The sequence below is a fragment of the Stegastes partitus genome, unplaced genomic scaffold (genome assembly GCF_000690725.1).
Source record: "Stegastes partitus isolate 25-593 unplaced genomic scaffold, Stegastes_partitus-1.0.2 Scaffold677, whole genome shotgun sequence".
Taxonomy (NCBI): Eukaryota; Metazoa; Chordata; class Actinopteri; family Pomacentridae; genus Stegastes; species Stegastes partitus.
In genome coordinates this window covers 120,790-135,596 of record NW_007578408.1, presented here as the reverse complement: position 1 = coordinate 135,596, position 14,807 = coordinate 120,790, and the positions used below count along the sequence as shown (strand labels likewise).

Below are 14,807 nucleotides of genomic sequence, written 5' to 3'. Positions count from 1 at the left end.
GCTTTAGTACCTACAAATCCTGTAATATGAGTTAGGAAAGGTCTAGACCCCATAACATCTTCCAAATAATAGCTGGTGGAATCTCAATAAAATATTTCACTGGGGATTATTTCTTTTTCTTTCTTTCTTTCTTTTCTTTTCTTTTCTTTTCTTTTCTTTTCTTTTCTTTTCTTTTCTTTTCTTTTTTAAACAGTTGTACAAATGATCAGATGTGCCATGTGTGTAGATTAATACAGGTACAGCTAACATTTTGGTGTTTTGGGTGACCAAGCCATCAAAACAGCTTGAGAGAAGAGATGATGTGGTGTATTCGAGTTAGATATTGCTAGTTTGGTTTCAACTCTGAAAAATGTGTCCGTGTGTGATGGTAATTTATCTAATTGCTGTTTCATGGGACAGTAACATCTGTTTTCATTTCCATAAGGCAATCGTTGCCATATTTTAGTAGTTACTTCAATGGCTGGAGAGGCCACTTTTTATATGTAATAACCCAGTATTGTAACTAATGCACATGAAATACATGTTTTTAATTTAAAAAAAAAAAAACTGGATATGATGAAAAGATTTTGACCTCAGTAAAGAAGACAGACTGGATTAAACTGTGTAACGAATGATTGAACTGTGTACGACAAACTGCCACGTTTGAGCTCACCTGTCTGAAGTGTAGAACTGCTTGTATGATTCTTTTTTTCCCCCTTTTTCTACTTTATGTTTTAGAAAACAAAACAGGGGCAACAACCTGGAAACACTACTATGTTTCCATACTGACTTTTATTTTTCCAAACCTACCTAGACCTGGAGATTACTAAAGTCAAATTTCCTACTGTCCATACTGCAGAGGAGCCCTGTGTCACACTGTCTGCAACGTGCTGCGCTTCTAGGCTCAGCAAATCAATAAAGCTAGTAGAACTGAATTTTGTGGCATTTTGGCTAATCAACTAATAAATTTACTAACAATTCAGCTATAGAGTGGTGAGGAAATAATGAAGCACACATATGCATTGAGAGTCAATAGTGGCCAACAATAAATGTTTGCCCTATGTCCACAACCTACTGGAACTATGAAACCATCACTGGAGTAGGCCTCGAGACACATAGCATTACTGGAGTAAAATAAAGCTACATTTCCTCTGTGATAGTGTGTGTGTGCACACGTGAATTCAGCTTGGCTCTGCTTTGCTTTGTAGTTTCTCTGCAGGCAGAGACAGTACAGGTAGATATGTGTCCATGTGAAATCACCTGCTTATCAGCACATTGGCCTTTTGAAAGATGTTGATGTACAGTAGGTGAGCATTCCGTTCTGCTATTGCTGCCAACTAGACCAAGTGAACGAGTGAACATCTGCATTAAGATCGATAGCATCTCCTGTGGCAATCAAACAGATCCAGGTGATGATACATGCACAGCGGAGTGAAACATTCCTTCTTCACTGAAGCATGGGGAACGCCTTTTCATGATATTCCATCAAAACAAATCCAGTAAAGGTCTTTGAGAGGTGAGGCAGAGGAGACCACCTGTCTTTATTGTCCCTTCACCATAGCAAAGAGTAGTAGACCAGACTCTTCCTTTGAGCAAACAAGCCACCAGGAACTGTTTCATTAATAAGCTTCTGTGTTTTTTATTTGAAGACATCCTATGAGGGGTTTTAACTATTCCTGACTCATTTACGATGAAGGTATTGCATAAACAGAAGGGCACGACCAGTCTACTGGTGTGAAGTGCTGGAACTGGTCACAGGCAAAAAGGCCCTGACATGTAATTGTTGTGTATATGGCAGTAAAAAATGATAAAAGGTGGAAGCTGTTGCCATTATAAACACTGGGACCTGGAATGAATGTAACTGGGAGGTCGCAGTTCGAATTCTGGACAGAGATCAGACAATCAGACTGTGGTTGTGTCTGGGCAGCTTCCAGGTGTGAATGTGTGAGAGCGTTCCTGCAAAACACAGCCAGTGAACATCACATATTGTGAAGGTTTTGGATGAGTATTTCATATTTTTCTTGTGTTGTCTAGAAAAAACCCAACAACTAATAATTCTCACATTATAATAGATGGTACTGGAGAATGTGGGGCAGTTTACACAATTAAAGAACCATTACATTTTTTTGCACATTATTTTATGCTGACTAAAGCTAACTATTGCAGTACTTAGTTTGTTACTAATAATAGGGGAAAAATGGATGTGAAACATCAGCAAAAATGCAAAAAGAAATGCACTTATAGTTAAAATTACAATGTTTCAAGTTGTCATCGGGTAATATTCAGTATGTGGCCAAGGTCCAAGGACTTCATCTCAGTCATCCTTGGTGTGGACCTTAGATCACTGCAGTCAGTCACAGTGAAACTCCAAGTTATCGAATCCACATCCAGCACTGGGGTAATCAAATTCTGTTATTCTGAGTGTAGTGTTGTACAAATAACTATTCACTGCATCTTGTTCCATCAGTAGAAATAGATGTAATTACACTAAAAAGGGGGAACCCCCACTGTTTAATATGTAAATTTATTAAATACATGAACAAATAAGCTGTGATGCACATAAGGACAAAGCACAAAGCGCTCCAAATAATATTTGCCAAAGTATCTCAACTATAGAAAAATATCAGTCAAAATTACAAAAAAGTCTTTTCGTGTCCACAGGGAGATACAGCATTTAGAATATCCTTTTATTTACGCCTCCATTTGGGGAAGTTTTCTTTCACAGTTGATTGGACCTTTTTGATGAAATATTGCTGAAGCCCTAATGCTACAAAATAATTGTAATTACTGTAACTGTGCTAAGTAAATAAATGCATTTCCAGGATCTCCTATTTAGTGCACGTCTCCTTATTATCAGAGATTGCTATTATTATATTTACTCTTACTAGTTGTGGAAAGTGATGATGAAGTCTAATCACTGTGATAATTTATCTAGATTAAAATCTTGATGGTGTTAAGTGATCCTGCACTAAAAGGACAGCTCCAGTTTATTCCAACCTGGTGTTTCCCAATAATGTGATCATTGTTTCTCTATGGGAAAAGGAAACTTTGCACCCTATACCTGGGTTTTAGAGATTTAGGGAAGAAAAAGTTATTAAAAAGGCTGTAGATTAGGTTAAAAAACACACTAGGGCATTGATATGGGGTTGTCCTGTGATATCTTCAGTTGGACTTGGACTTCAGCAGTGAATCTTTTGGTGTCTTGTGGGGTGCCGGTAGGTGTCCCCATGGATTGGGCTTGTTCCAGTGCATCCCACAGATGGATTGGGATTCTGGGGTGTTTGCGTGCCTTGTCTGCGTCTTGGGCTATTCGTCATGTTCTTTGTGTTTTTCCTGAGCAGCGCGGTGTGGCAGCGCATACTGTCCTGCTAGGGGAGGTCACTACCACTGGGGACTGGCATTGTCACGGGAAGGACTGCTTAGTCTGAAACAATGTTTAGGTGAGTGGCACATTCGATGTAACATCCATATAAATGTCAGGGCCCAAGAAGAACATTTGATTAAAATGAGATAATCATTGTTATTCACTGCATCTGTCAGTGGCTTTAACTGTCATGGCTGATTGGTGTTTATACATTTTGATACTCAGACATGCATATTTTGATATGTGTTGCTCCACAATAAAAAAACTAAAACAATAAACTAAAGAGTTCAGCTGTTGCCATTTTTGATTTACTTGAGTGCAATTACGTACTTACCAATTTTGCAATCGAGAAATTGCCCTATAAGAAGTCTTTTCTGTGTTGGCTGAACTTCTCAGATCTGGAGCCTACGTCCATCTTTTACATACAGTCTATGGTAATTATCCTGGCACACCACCAATCACAGCGTAGCAAGATTGCAGAAGCTAATGTAAAGCTCATAGCTAATTCAGTGGATGTCAAGATTTAGTCACCATCCTGAGTTACCACCACTGGTTAATCACTGGCCAGATCAGTAGCTGGTTTTGATGAGGGTACAGCCTCTGTCAACTTTTCAGTGGATTCACTTTTGTCCCTTACCCTGCTTCATACAACCACTAGCAATACTCTTATATGGTTTGCAGAAAATGGACTCAAAATACATGTTTAATAGAGATATCCATTGAAATAGTTTAATTTAAAAAAATCACTCTGTTTCATCTTGGACAAATCTGACATCAGAAGGCCCTAGTTTACTCTTTTTAAAGTAATTTTTGGTCGCACACCTGTATTGTGTGCTGTATACTGTATACTGCAGCCTGCATTGTGAGGTGTTCAGGGGAACATTGTAAATTGTAGAGTCTATCGATAAGAAAGATGTTCAGGAAGTCATATGTTTTGCCTGTGACAAGGTGGGAAGTCCAACCAAATGAGAAACTTGTTCTCACCGGTAAAAAAAAAACAAAAACAAACTCTGGAGTCTTGTGTGGACTTCCCTGTGGCACAAGCGTTGTTCAGTAAACAGCTATGTATGCAGTGGCTATGTTAGTGGCTCTCATTTGGTTCCTTGCTGATGGAAAAGCAACTGGTTCTGGTGCGAGATTTGAACCAACGAAGCACTGGCCCTAGCACCGGCACGTAACTGGCACCTGATTCTTTTTGATGGAAAAGGGGTATGACATGCCCTTGTCCTTGCACCTCACCTTCTACCCTATTGGTTAACGTATTTTTAATAAAATACTGTACCAACAGCACATAATCTATTAACAGTTAATCATTAACATCCCAAGTTTAAACTACTATAAATGTCAAACCACACAAGCACAAAAAAAAAACCCTTTAAAGCTGATCAATCTGCTATATGTCAGTCACACACATTTTCACAGCTGGAGAAAGAAAAACAGTGCAGCTCAGAGAAAAATGGCTGACAGAGAGCAGAAATCCAGAGAGCAAGAGGGGGTGAGCCAAGTCTCAGGGCAGAGACAAAGTGAGTGTATATATGTTCATATCAAATTCATCGTTCCCTGGACTACGATGAAAGGCAGCAGAGAGGAAGTGATCGTCATTAACATTCCACCTCACTTTCTTTCTTCACATTTTTATTTCCTTCTCGACTGGAGCGCGACCAGAAGATAGGGTGGAGAGAAAATCCACCACAACTCTATTTTTCATTTGTCATCAAATCTTTTAAGCAGACCTCTTTAATGCTGCATCTACAAAAGTGACTCATCTCTAAACTCTGCATCCTTTTATTTTTTTTTTAGTTAGTGGAATTATACTGAGCTCATGTAGGACTTTTATTGTATTATCTCAAACATTAACTCTTGACATCCTGTGTGCTACTGAGAGAAAATGAGACAAAACATTATCACCACTGTCAGGTGAAATGAAAAGTAATTATCTGACAACCAATGGATTTCTGCACACATCAGCTGCATTTGACCGTAATTTAAAGCTACTAGTATGGGACCTGAATACTTGCAAACATTTCTAAAAACATGTTTTCGCGTTGGCCATTATCAGGTATTGCTCATAGATCGATTTGAAAGACGCCAATTTAAAACGTTTAGGTAAAAACCCAATAATAACAGGGATACCCACGTCTTTGTCAACACATGCAACGTGAATACTAAACTCAGTGCAATATCTGATGCTGCGTCAGAACTTCTCAAATGAACAGTTACACTAGAACAAGCAGCATTTTAAATTTACACGGTAAACCTGTTGTCACATAGATGTTGGATTGATGAAATAAATTAACTTTTTAAACATCAATACACAGTATAATTTCTTTAATCATTTTTGTATATGTGAATGCAGTCCTGACTGAGTCATGATTTCTTCCTGGCTGAGCCACAGTGTGGAGATACTTTCTAAAAGAAAATGTATCATGACTCACAGCAGGTTTTGTATGCTACCCTGGGCTAATGTAATCAGACTTAATGCATTTGGTCAGGCCATACAGAAAAGTCTATTATTCAAATACGCTGATCCAAGTGTTAAATGGTATTACAACCGTCATTATCCATTTCAACTAAAAGCTCCACTGCTCATGACCCAGAGTAGAAAATATAACCCTAAATGACGGAGATGTTGATTCATACACAGATAAAAAGTTTGGCACATTATGGTCAGCAATTTGTGGTACGTTCTTTTAAACTTAGAGACACAGCAGAATCTCTGAGGGTGAAGGATACAGATGATCTATGTAATTATCATAAATCACAAGAGGCACCCAGGTATTAGTAGTCCAGTGTGAGGAGGGCTTTAGTTAGTGGGGACGGATCTTTGCTGTAGCAACTATACTGTGTGATTCCGGCTGATTAGACAGCTGGAGTTTTACATAAATCACTTGCCTGCTGAGTTAAAATTCCCTACAGACAAGAGACACACTCCCCTTTGCCCTATGCGGTCTCCCCTCCAGATGTATGCCTGGGGCAGATAGTGGCACACATCTGGGAGCAGGCCCGACTGTGCCACCATGCCCTTTTCCTGCCATATGTGTCTGATGTCCCACAGCAGAATCACACATGTGAACACTGCAGGAAAGGTGCAGGCTACAGTTAAACAATACATGAACGAGTGTGTGAGCTGTACTAAGGAAAGCGTTCACTGTCGTGGGAATCTGTCTTCAAAGACAAAGATAAAGACAAGACTGTGTCCACCCGCTAGAACACCATATGACACACACACACACACACACACACACACACACACACACACACACACACAGGAACATGCACATGTGCAAAACTGTGATATGAACAAATCACTTACTTATTCCAAGCTTGTCTGAGCTTCTTCGCGCTGTACACTGTAAAGCGGTCTGTAATGAGAACACAACAAACAAGCAATTAAATCACTGAACTAAGACCTGCTGTCAGGTCAAAGTGTGTTTTTACATGATCAGATTAAAGTTTCACGCCAGATGTGCTGTTCTAAAAAACCTTCAAACAGAACTTCTAAATGCAAATCAACACAGTTTGACAGCTCGGTACTATAAGATGTCACATCTTACTCATCTGTGTGTCGTTACGAGTTTCTTTTACAACAATAACATTGTTGTTTAACAGCTTTTTCAACTGGCTTCTGTTTAGGAGTTTAAAAAAAAAAAGTTCCTAAGTTATTAAATAAACACAACACTTCTTGCAATCTATGTTCAAAATTTTAAGCACTTGAAAATATCAAATTATAATTAGCATCCATATTCATGATATAGATCCATACTCATTGACATTAGATTAGTTTCAAATGTAAGTTTAGGTAATTATTTGGTGAAATTGAACAACCAATCTCACCCACTTTTTAATACACTCTGCTACTACATCAATTGTGGGTGCCACTGTACAAAAGTCCTAAAAATCCTAAATGGAGTAACGACATAATTGGCCACAATTCCAATTCTAATTGGAGTCTGACTTTTTAGTTTCTGTTTAACCACAAATAAAATATTGTTATACCACAGCAATGTCTAATTTTCATGAAATAAAGTAAAATCTGCAATAAATACTCTTAAAAACCACGATAATTGCACTTATAAGGGCACTCTTTTCTAGTTGTATTTGTGTCACAGCTATAACCAAAATGCATGCAGATTTTACCCTAGCTGTTAGTATTCCATGAACTATTTTAACTAGCTAATCTTCATCACAAAGGAGGAAAAAAATAGCTAAACTTACTGACTAATGGTAGTTGGCCTAGCACTGCAGCACGAACTACAATCTGAGATTTTGACTTTTATGTAATTTGGTGTGGCATGTAAATTGCAGACTAATTTTTTTAGCTTAATTTTGATATTTAAAAAAAAATACAGTCTGGTACATAGAAAATGCAGGTTTGACTTCATTGCCTCTACTGTCTGCCTTTATAGAGCAGTTATACTACCTGAATATGATCTGTCAGGAAATCAGCATTTGAAAGAGCATGATGCGAACAAAAGCACGGAGATGTTATACTTTAAAATGACTGCATTTCTGTCCAACATGTCAAGTTTCTATGACATAATCAACTTAATTATCACAAAATGCTAAATAACACAACATTAACATGTAACGCTGCACAAAGTAGAGATATTACTCTTCAGGAAGATTTAAAAAAAAAAAAGTCTAGTTTTTAACTCAGCCTTTACATGCAGTACCTGATCGTAGGTATAACACAGGTGTAGTTATAATGTGTGCCGTTCAGATTCAAGAGCAGCTGCCATAATCTACTGAATTATTTACAGTCGTGCTTTCCTTGCTTTGACGTACTAAAATGTGTGTTGTGGTAAAGGCCTGTGACAATCAGGCAAACCCGTTCAAATAACTGAGATGTTATTGCACTAAGTGTTGTGTATTAGTTTGCCAAAATGAAGGATGGCTGATATCAATTCAAAAATGCTCTGAAGTAATACTGTGTGAGCTATGTACTTCTGCTGCAAGGCCAAACCACATTAATTGTCCTATTTCTGAGAATAGTTTGGTGAGGCAGTCTCTCCATATTTCCACAGCTATGTTTGCTATGCTCTGAGTGTGTGAGGCTCAGCACCGTTCTCTTAATCTCAGCCAAAACTGCCATGTGGGCACGCAGTCAGGCTGAGCTGCCAAACGACCAGCCACCACACAAGCTAGCCAGCCACCCAGCAAGCTCGTCCGTCTGGCCTCCCACACTGTAGGCCTAATCCTACTGGCCAACCACCCAACCGTCAGCGCTCCGCCTGCCAGCCAGCCAGCAGTGGGTCCAGTCACTCAGTTCGGTGCCGGGGGGCTGGCCTGAACCGGCCACAGCTCTCTGCGCACCAGAGGTGAGGTCTGCCAGCCACGCAGAGAACCCAGGAATAGGCAAGGGGAGGGGTTGGAGGTAAGTCCAACTAACTTGAGATATAGCACATTAAATAAAACACTATGTTTACATTTTCAGATCTTTAATACTTTTGTGGGATATTTCTGCCATTTTGAGAATGAAACTGGGAAAGACTGGTGGGCGTTGTACATATTAGGATATTAATAATTAAAGTCCTCAACCAACATCCATACATATTCTTTTCTTAAAATACATTAAGTCAAGCATTCTGATTCACGACCTGTCCAGGGTGCCCCCTGCCTTCGCCCTAAGTTGGTTGGGATAGGCTCCAGCCCCCCTGTGACCCTAGTGAGGATTAAGTGGTGTATAGATAATGGATGGATTCTGATTCACACTAAAAATTTGAGCGAATTCTTACAGAAGTCTCAATAACCAAAAAAGAAATGCACGTTTCATTCTTAAACATGTACAGCATTAATCTCGTTTATTTACTGTCTGAGACATAGTACACTTTAATGTCATATTTCATGTTTTTACTTGTCTGCACATTATGATTTTATTGTAGTAATCTTATAACAGTCTCCTGTGTATGATTTCATTTCCAGATCTAGTTGGTCTTTTCAAATATGCAGTCTAAAGCCTGGGCTGTGGATAAAACTGGAGGGAGAGAGCGAAAGCGAGATGTGACTGGAAGTGAGGAAGTATCTGTGGAACCTTTTCATAACCACAAAAATGTGAAAAATAAGTGGCGTCTCCACTCTGAGGTCAAGCCAAAGTGTCATGTCTGAAACACTGAGTGAAACGCTGTAATCCAGAGGTTGAGATGATGAAAAAAAAAAAAAAAAGAAAGATGGAAAGTATTACTGTATACATGTAGAAGTAATTGTGAGAAATGTGATGAATCATATGCAGTGATAGGGTTAGTGTGTTGTTGTAGATGTGTGTGGACGTTCAGTTCAGAGGAGCTCAGTGTTGCTGGGGAAACTGTCCAAAATGACGCAACACTGCCATCTGCTGCTGACTACGGCCTCTACAAAGTATTGGAAGTGACTGTTAACGAAGCCATTATTATTATGTTTTTGATAAAGATCTTGAAAACTTGCGAAACATTCCTGAAGCTCTTAAGATTCGACATGTGTCCAACTTATTAACAGACTTTTATAGTTGGATGTATAAAGAGAAATCCATAACATAATAATATTATTGAGCAGTTTTGACAATTTTATTCATTATCTGTTTCTACACATTTTTATTTCCATGTGCTCATTAACAGTAACTGTTAGACATAGAAAAAAAAAGGAAGAAAGAAAGAAAGGAAGAAAAATTTAAAGTTAAATAGATCTCTGTACTGTAGTCATATGAACTATATGTTAGGTAAGTAACGACACATGAGCATTTATTGATAAAAGTTGAAATGTAATATATTCACTGTGTACTCACAATTTACAAAACTTCAAGAGCTTTATTTTTGATCACTTACTCCCACGTGTCTTGGCCATTTAGTTTTTTTCCTATGTAAGAAATTGTATGCATTCAGTATTGTAAGATACAAGCAAGTCCTTGCTAACAAACTTGGCTGTGTCACAATGGAACTGTGTAATCTTCATTTTTTTTTAAACAAAAAATTACATTGGCATGTGTAGTTTCTTCCACCTTGTAGCCAAAGGCCTCGTGTAGTTCATGTATCTGGTTCTCAAAAAATGATTCAATAACAAACTAACAAAAAAGCAAACAAACAACAACTAAAAAACTTAAATGCAGACTTTTAAAAATATATATTGTATTTAGTTTTGATTCTGAATATTAGGTTCCTTAAAAATAAGTCTTAAAATGATCATTATAAGATTTTAAAAGCTCTGGATGAACTTTATTTAATGCAACTGTTAGAGTTTCTTTCATCTGATTTAAAGGTAAATACAGTTCATTTCCATGCACTACCTGCTGATTATTGTCCAACTTCCCCTTTGTAGTGTGCTATGCAACACATTTAAACAGTGCTGAAATAAAGTTTATTATTACTGCTATCGTATTAAACATGGATTTTTTTCTTATTAATAAATTACGATTGTCTTGCTCTCATTAACAGTGTCCCCATGAGGACTGTATTACATCCAGGCTGTAATTACAGTGCACTGAGAGGCTTTATGGGGCTTTACAAACACCCCCATGTGGTTAAGTTTGACCAAACCATCTCTGGTAACATCTCATTCTTCCTGTGTTTGTTGAAAGTGTAGCCATAATAAACTCTGATCTGTAGACGTCATATGAACAGATGCAGAGCTTGGAGGCTCGCACCAGGCAAAGCTGGGCAAATGTGTGCACGACTGTGTGTGTGTGTGTGTGTGTGTGTGTGTGTGCGGGTGAGGCAGCTGCACAGCTGTTCAACGGAGTGTTTGAGAGGCTAACAAGAGCCAACTGTCACCATGGTCACAGGATGTGAGATCATATTAGTATGAATTGTGTGTGCATGTGACCACAGAGTCACCTCAGTTGATCTCTAATTGGCCACTGGAGATAGGAGGCTAGTCACATACAGCTTTGTGATGCCTCACTGCCCCGCACCCTCACTCTAACCTTCTTTATGTCCATCCTTGCCTGTCCCCTCTCCTCTACTCCAGCTCTTCTTCCCTCTATCAGTTGACACTAATCTGCAATCCCTCTATTCATGTTCCCTCTAAAAAGCCCTAATGAGCTCCCAGAGGGTACAGCTACCCTGGCAGAACTGCCACCCCCACTCCTGTGGCTGCATTAATAGGGTAGAGTGAGCTTTTGGTAGGCTGGACTATATTGGAGCACTGAGCATACAAACAGCTGCCTGCCAACCAAGTCATGGTAGATATTATGGATTCTCTCAAAAAACTCTGAATGCTTAAGAGTCAGCACGAAACCAGTTATCATAAAACATTGTGTAGGCACGTGTTAGTACAGAGCCTGGTGTCATTCAACAGTTTGTTGGCTAAAGTGTTAGCCTGAGGCTTGCTGTCGCAAAACATTATGTTGGCTGAAGTGTTAGCATAGCACATTATTATACAGACTGATGATGGCAGTATCATAATGAGCGCATTTGGCGTACACTGTGCACAATAAAAATAATCTCTTTGCTAATACTTAATTAAAAGCTACATTAATTAAAAAGCCATGCTCCACGCTAACATTTTATCATATAGATTGATGAGCGCCAGGGGGCCCCATTATGATTATTACATTATGATTAAAGAAGTATATGTGAATGAAAACTTTCCTCTTCTCAAACACTTTAAAATACATAATACTGACTTCATGCAGATTGCACAGTATGTTCATTCTCATACTACTATTTCATGCTAACCATTAAGTCTGTGTTCTTTATTTTGGTCTAGGGTTAAATATATGTGACCTGCATGAGTCTAGTCAGTGTGTGTAGTAAGACTGTAAAACAAAACAGGTAGTACCTGGTTTAAAATGAGGCAAGGAGTTCACCCCGGGCCACGTATCCTCAGATGGAGTACCAAGGACCTGGAAAAGACAACAAGAATGGAGAGGAGAAGGTGAACAGGTGAATGAAAAAACCGTGATAATCCAATTTTCACAACAGCTATGAGGATGATTGCCAAGTTGCATGACAATTTACCATAATGCAACAATTTCAGTCAATTTAAAGTGCTATTGTATTACTTTTTTTTTTTCTTTTTTTGCCAATATAGAACATTAAATCTGTAGTGTTATGTTATTGACTCTTGCAATGTTCTTTTGAGTATCTCCTACTCCTTTTGGACAAGCAAACAATATTTAGATAATATTGCATCTTAATGTTTCACTGTGCATAACTGTCTGATTTTGTTGATATAAGCATAATGACAAGCTGAAAATTCAAGCAGAAATTCATCCCGTTGCTTGTCTAAAAGTCCTGATTAGTGTATCTTTTATAGGTTTATGTCATCATAAACCCAGGCTGAGTTCTCACGCACAGCCTGGGTTTATGATGACAAAATGCAGAGCAGCGGACATGCCTTCGACATGATCCACAGCTAAGGAGCATAATAGTTTCCAGATTGCCCACTTGTCTCTGATCTGCAACACACGTCAGTGGTGGAGTTTAGGAACTGCTCGGTTTCTACTGCCTGCTTAGAGTGCGGTGCTTGCGAACACTGGGTGGAGGTGTGTTACGACATAAATTTATTTCATATGGCTCATGTTGGCACAACCAAGAGACAAAGAAAAGAAGAATGAAAGCAATGTTTGGGAGTATGTTTCCAAGCAGAGTACCCACTGATCATACTTTTGATCATAGATTTGTCTGTTTCTGTTAGATTTCAACTCAGCTAAGCAGCTAACAAGACATCACCTCTTCTTTTGTATGTTTCTGACATTTCACATACTCAAATCAATTGCAAAATGAAATTGATGTTTTTAAATGAGAACATTTGATTAAACATGACAAACCAAAAGAATTTATTAAAAGGCCAGGGACTGGTTTAGCATTTGTTGGACTCTAACTTATGTTACAGCATGCTACTGTAATTTATACAAATGTTAGTTACAGTTGTTGTAATAACAGAACATGGCCACAGGAGGGCAGTGTGACACCATAAGCAGACCTCAGTGGGACTAGAGTAAGAGCTGTCTGACTCCTATACAAGCTAATATGCTGAAATTCATTCAAAAATATTCCAATATTGTCTTTTTGGGTTGTGTTTAGAAGCAACATTCAAGGTCTGAGAGATCATCGTTCAATGGTTTGGAACAAAACCAAAGGATATCACAACAAATCAAATGACTGCATCAGTACATTATTACCACTAGTTGCTTTCATCAACGCTCTTGTCTGGTGATGCTAGATTATATGGGAAGTTAAGATTAATATGTATGCAGCATGTTTTTGTGTCATTTGTTGGTTTTGTTAATGTGTCGATTTTTTGTAGATGAAAAATAACTTTTGCAGAAATGCATTTATCTTTGACAGAACCTGTCTTTCCATTTTCTTCTCTTTGTAAAACACAGGGTTGGTTCTTGTAGTCAAGAAGAGGAGAAGGTGTAGAGATGAAACAACTTTAACAAGGATGAAAGTGTTGAAGGGGTGAGAGCATTTCTGCAGTCAGAAGCAGTGTGCACCTATAAGATGCACACAAAAAGCACCAACAGCATAATTTAATCACATAACTTTAGCAAAAATTTATAAGAAAATCTGAAGGAAAATTATGAGACTATGTGCAACAGTTTTATAGCTACAGCAGGCCTTCATTTGACTGTACCTCATTGACTCCTTAAAATGTGATGGTGGAGTTTCAAGGATAAACTCTATCCCACACTGCTTTGTGGGACATGATGGCTCAGTGGTCAGTACTGTCACCTCAAGGGGGCTGACTACAGCCTTTTTCTGTGATTGCATTTCCTTCTCTAAAAACTTGCCACTACTCTACCAAAAACATGCCCAGGAAACAAGAAAGGCTCTGTGGTCGCCTGCCAAGGGCAGATCTGCTTTCATAGTCATTTTCATTTCAGTTTGAATGCACATGATCACGACGGTACGGTGAGTTTTCTACAGACAGAATTAGGCAGGAAAAGTTATAAAAGAGGAGGTAAGGCTGTGGCTGGGGTGGAATGAGGGGGCATGTGAGTGGATCTCAGTCTGGTCGGCAGAGCTGAAATCATTTTGCATTATTGATGGAACAGTTTGGTGGCCTTTGAAGTGCAGGGAGGGAGTGCTGGATGGAAGATAATCTGTGAATGTCAGAGTCTTCATGAGGACATCAGAGGGGGGAGAGGGGACTCAGTAGAAACACGGCTCAGCGTCTAAGAGAGGAAGTGAAACATCACCTCACAGCCAGACAGAAGTCATCAAACTCAAAGCTCCTCACACTTAACATAAAAGCAAAGCAGTGTTATGGTGTCCCACACAAATGATGATCAGCCTTCTGCACCAATCTGTAATAAATACAGTCACACTGTTTTAATTTGGGTCGGAACTATGGCATGTACGAGGTCAAATAAGACAATGACTATGAGATAAAAGTGTGGCATTTAGCTGAACAGGGTTCACACATTTATGTTGGTTAAGGTATGTGTAACATAGGATGAACACTGATAAACCATAACATTAAAACCACATGCTTGACTTTATGTCTTTATAGCCCTGTCCTAATTTGTAGGGACCAGTTATCTTCATTT

At 38.7% G+C, this 14,807-nt stretch overlaps 1 protein-coding gene across 2 annotated transcripts in view; it reads right to left on the bottom strand.

Moving 5' to 3' along the window:
* The window catches only part of cdk14 (cyclin dependent kinase 14), a 144,003-nt gene that overhangs the window by 53,719 nt on the left and 75,477 nt on the right, over window positions 1-14,807 (bottom strand). For both annotated transcript variants that reach the window (XM_008290501.1, XM_008290500.1), the window contains exons 9-10: window positions 12,092-12,155; window positions 6,657-6,705 (exon numbers count right to left, since the gene is read on the bottom strand). In XM_008290501.1, coding sequence (XP_008288723.1) covers window positions 6,657-6,705; window positions 12,092-12,155 — 113 coding nt within the window. The remainder of the gene's footprint in view (window positions 1-6,656; window positions 6,706-12,091; window positions 12,156-14,807) is intronic.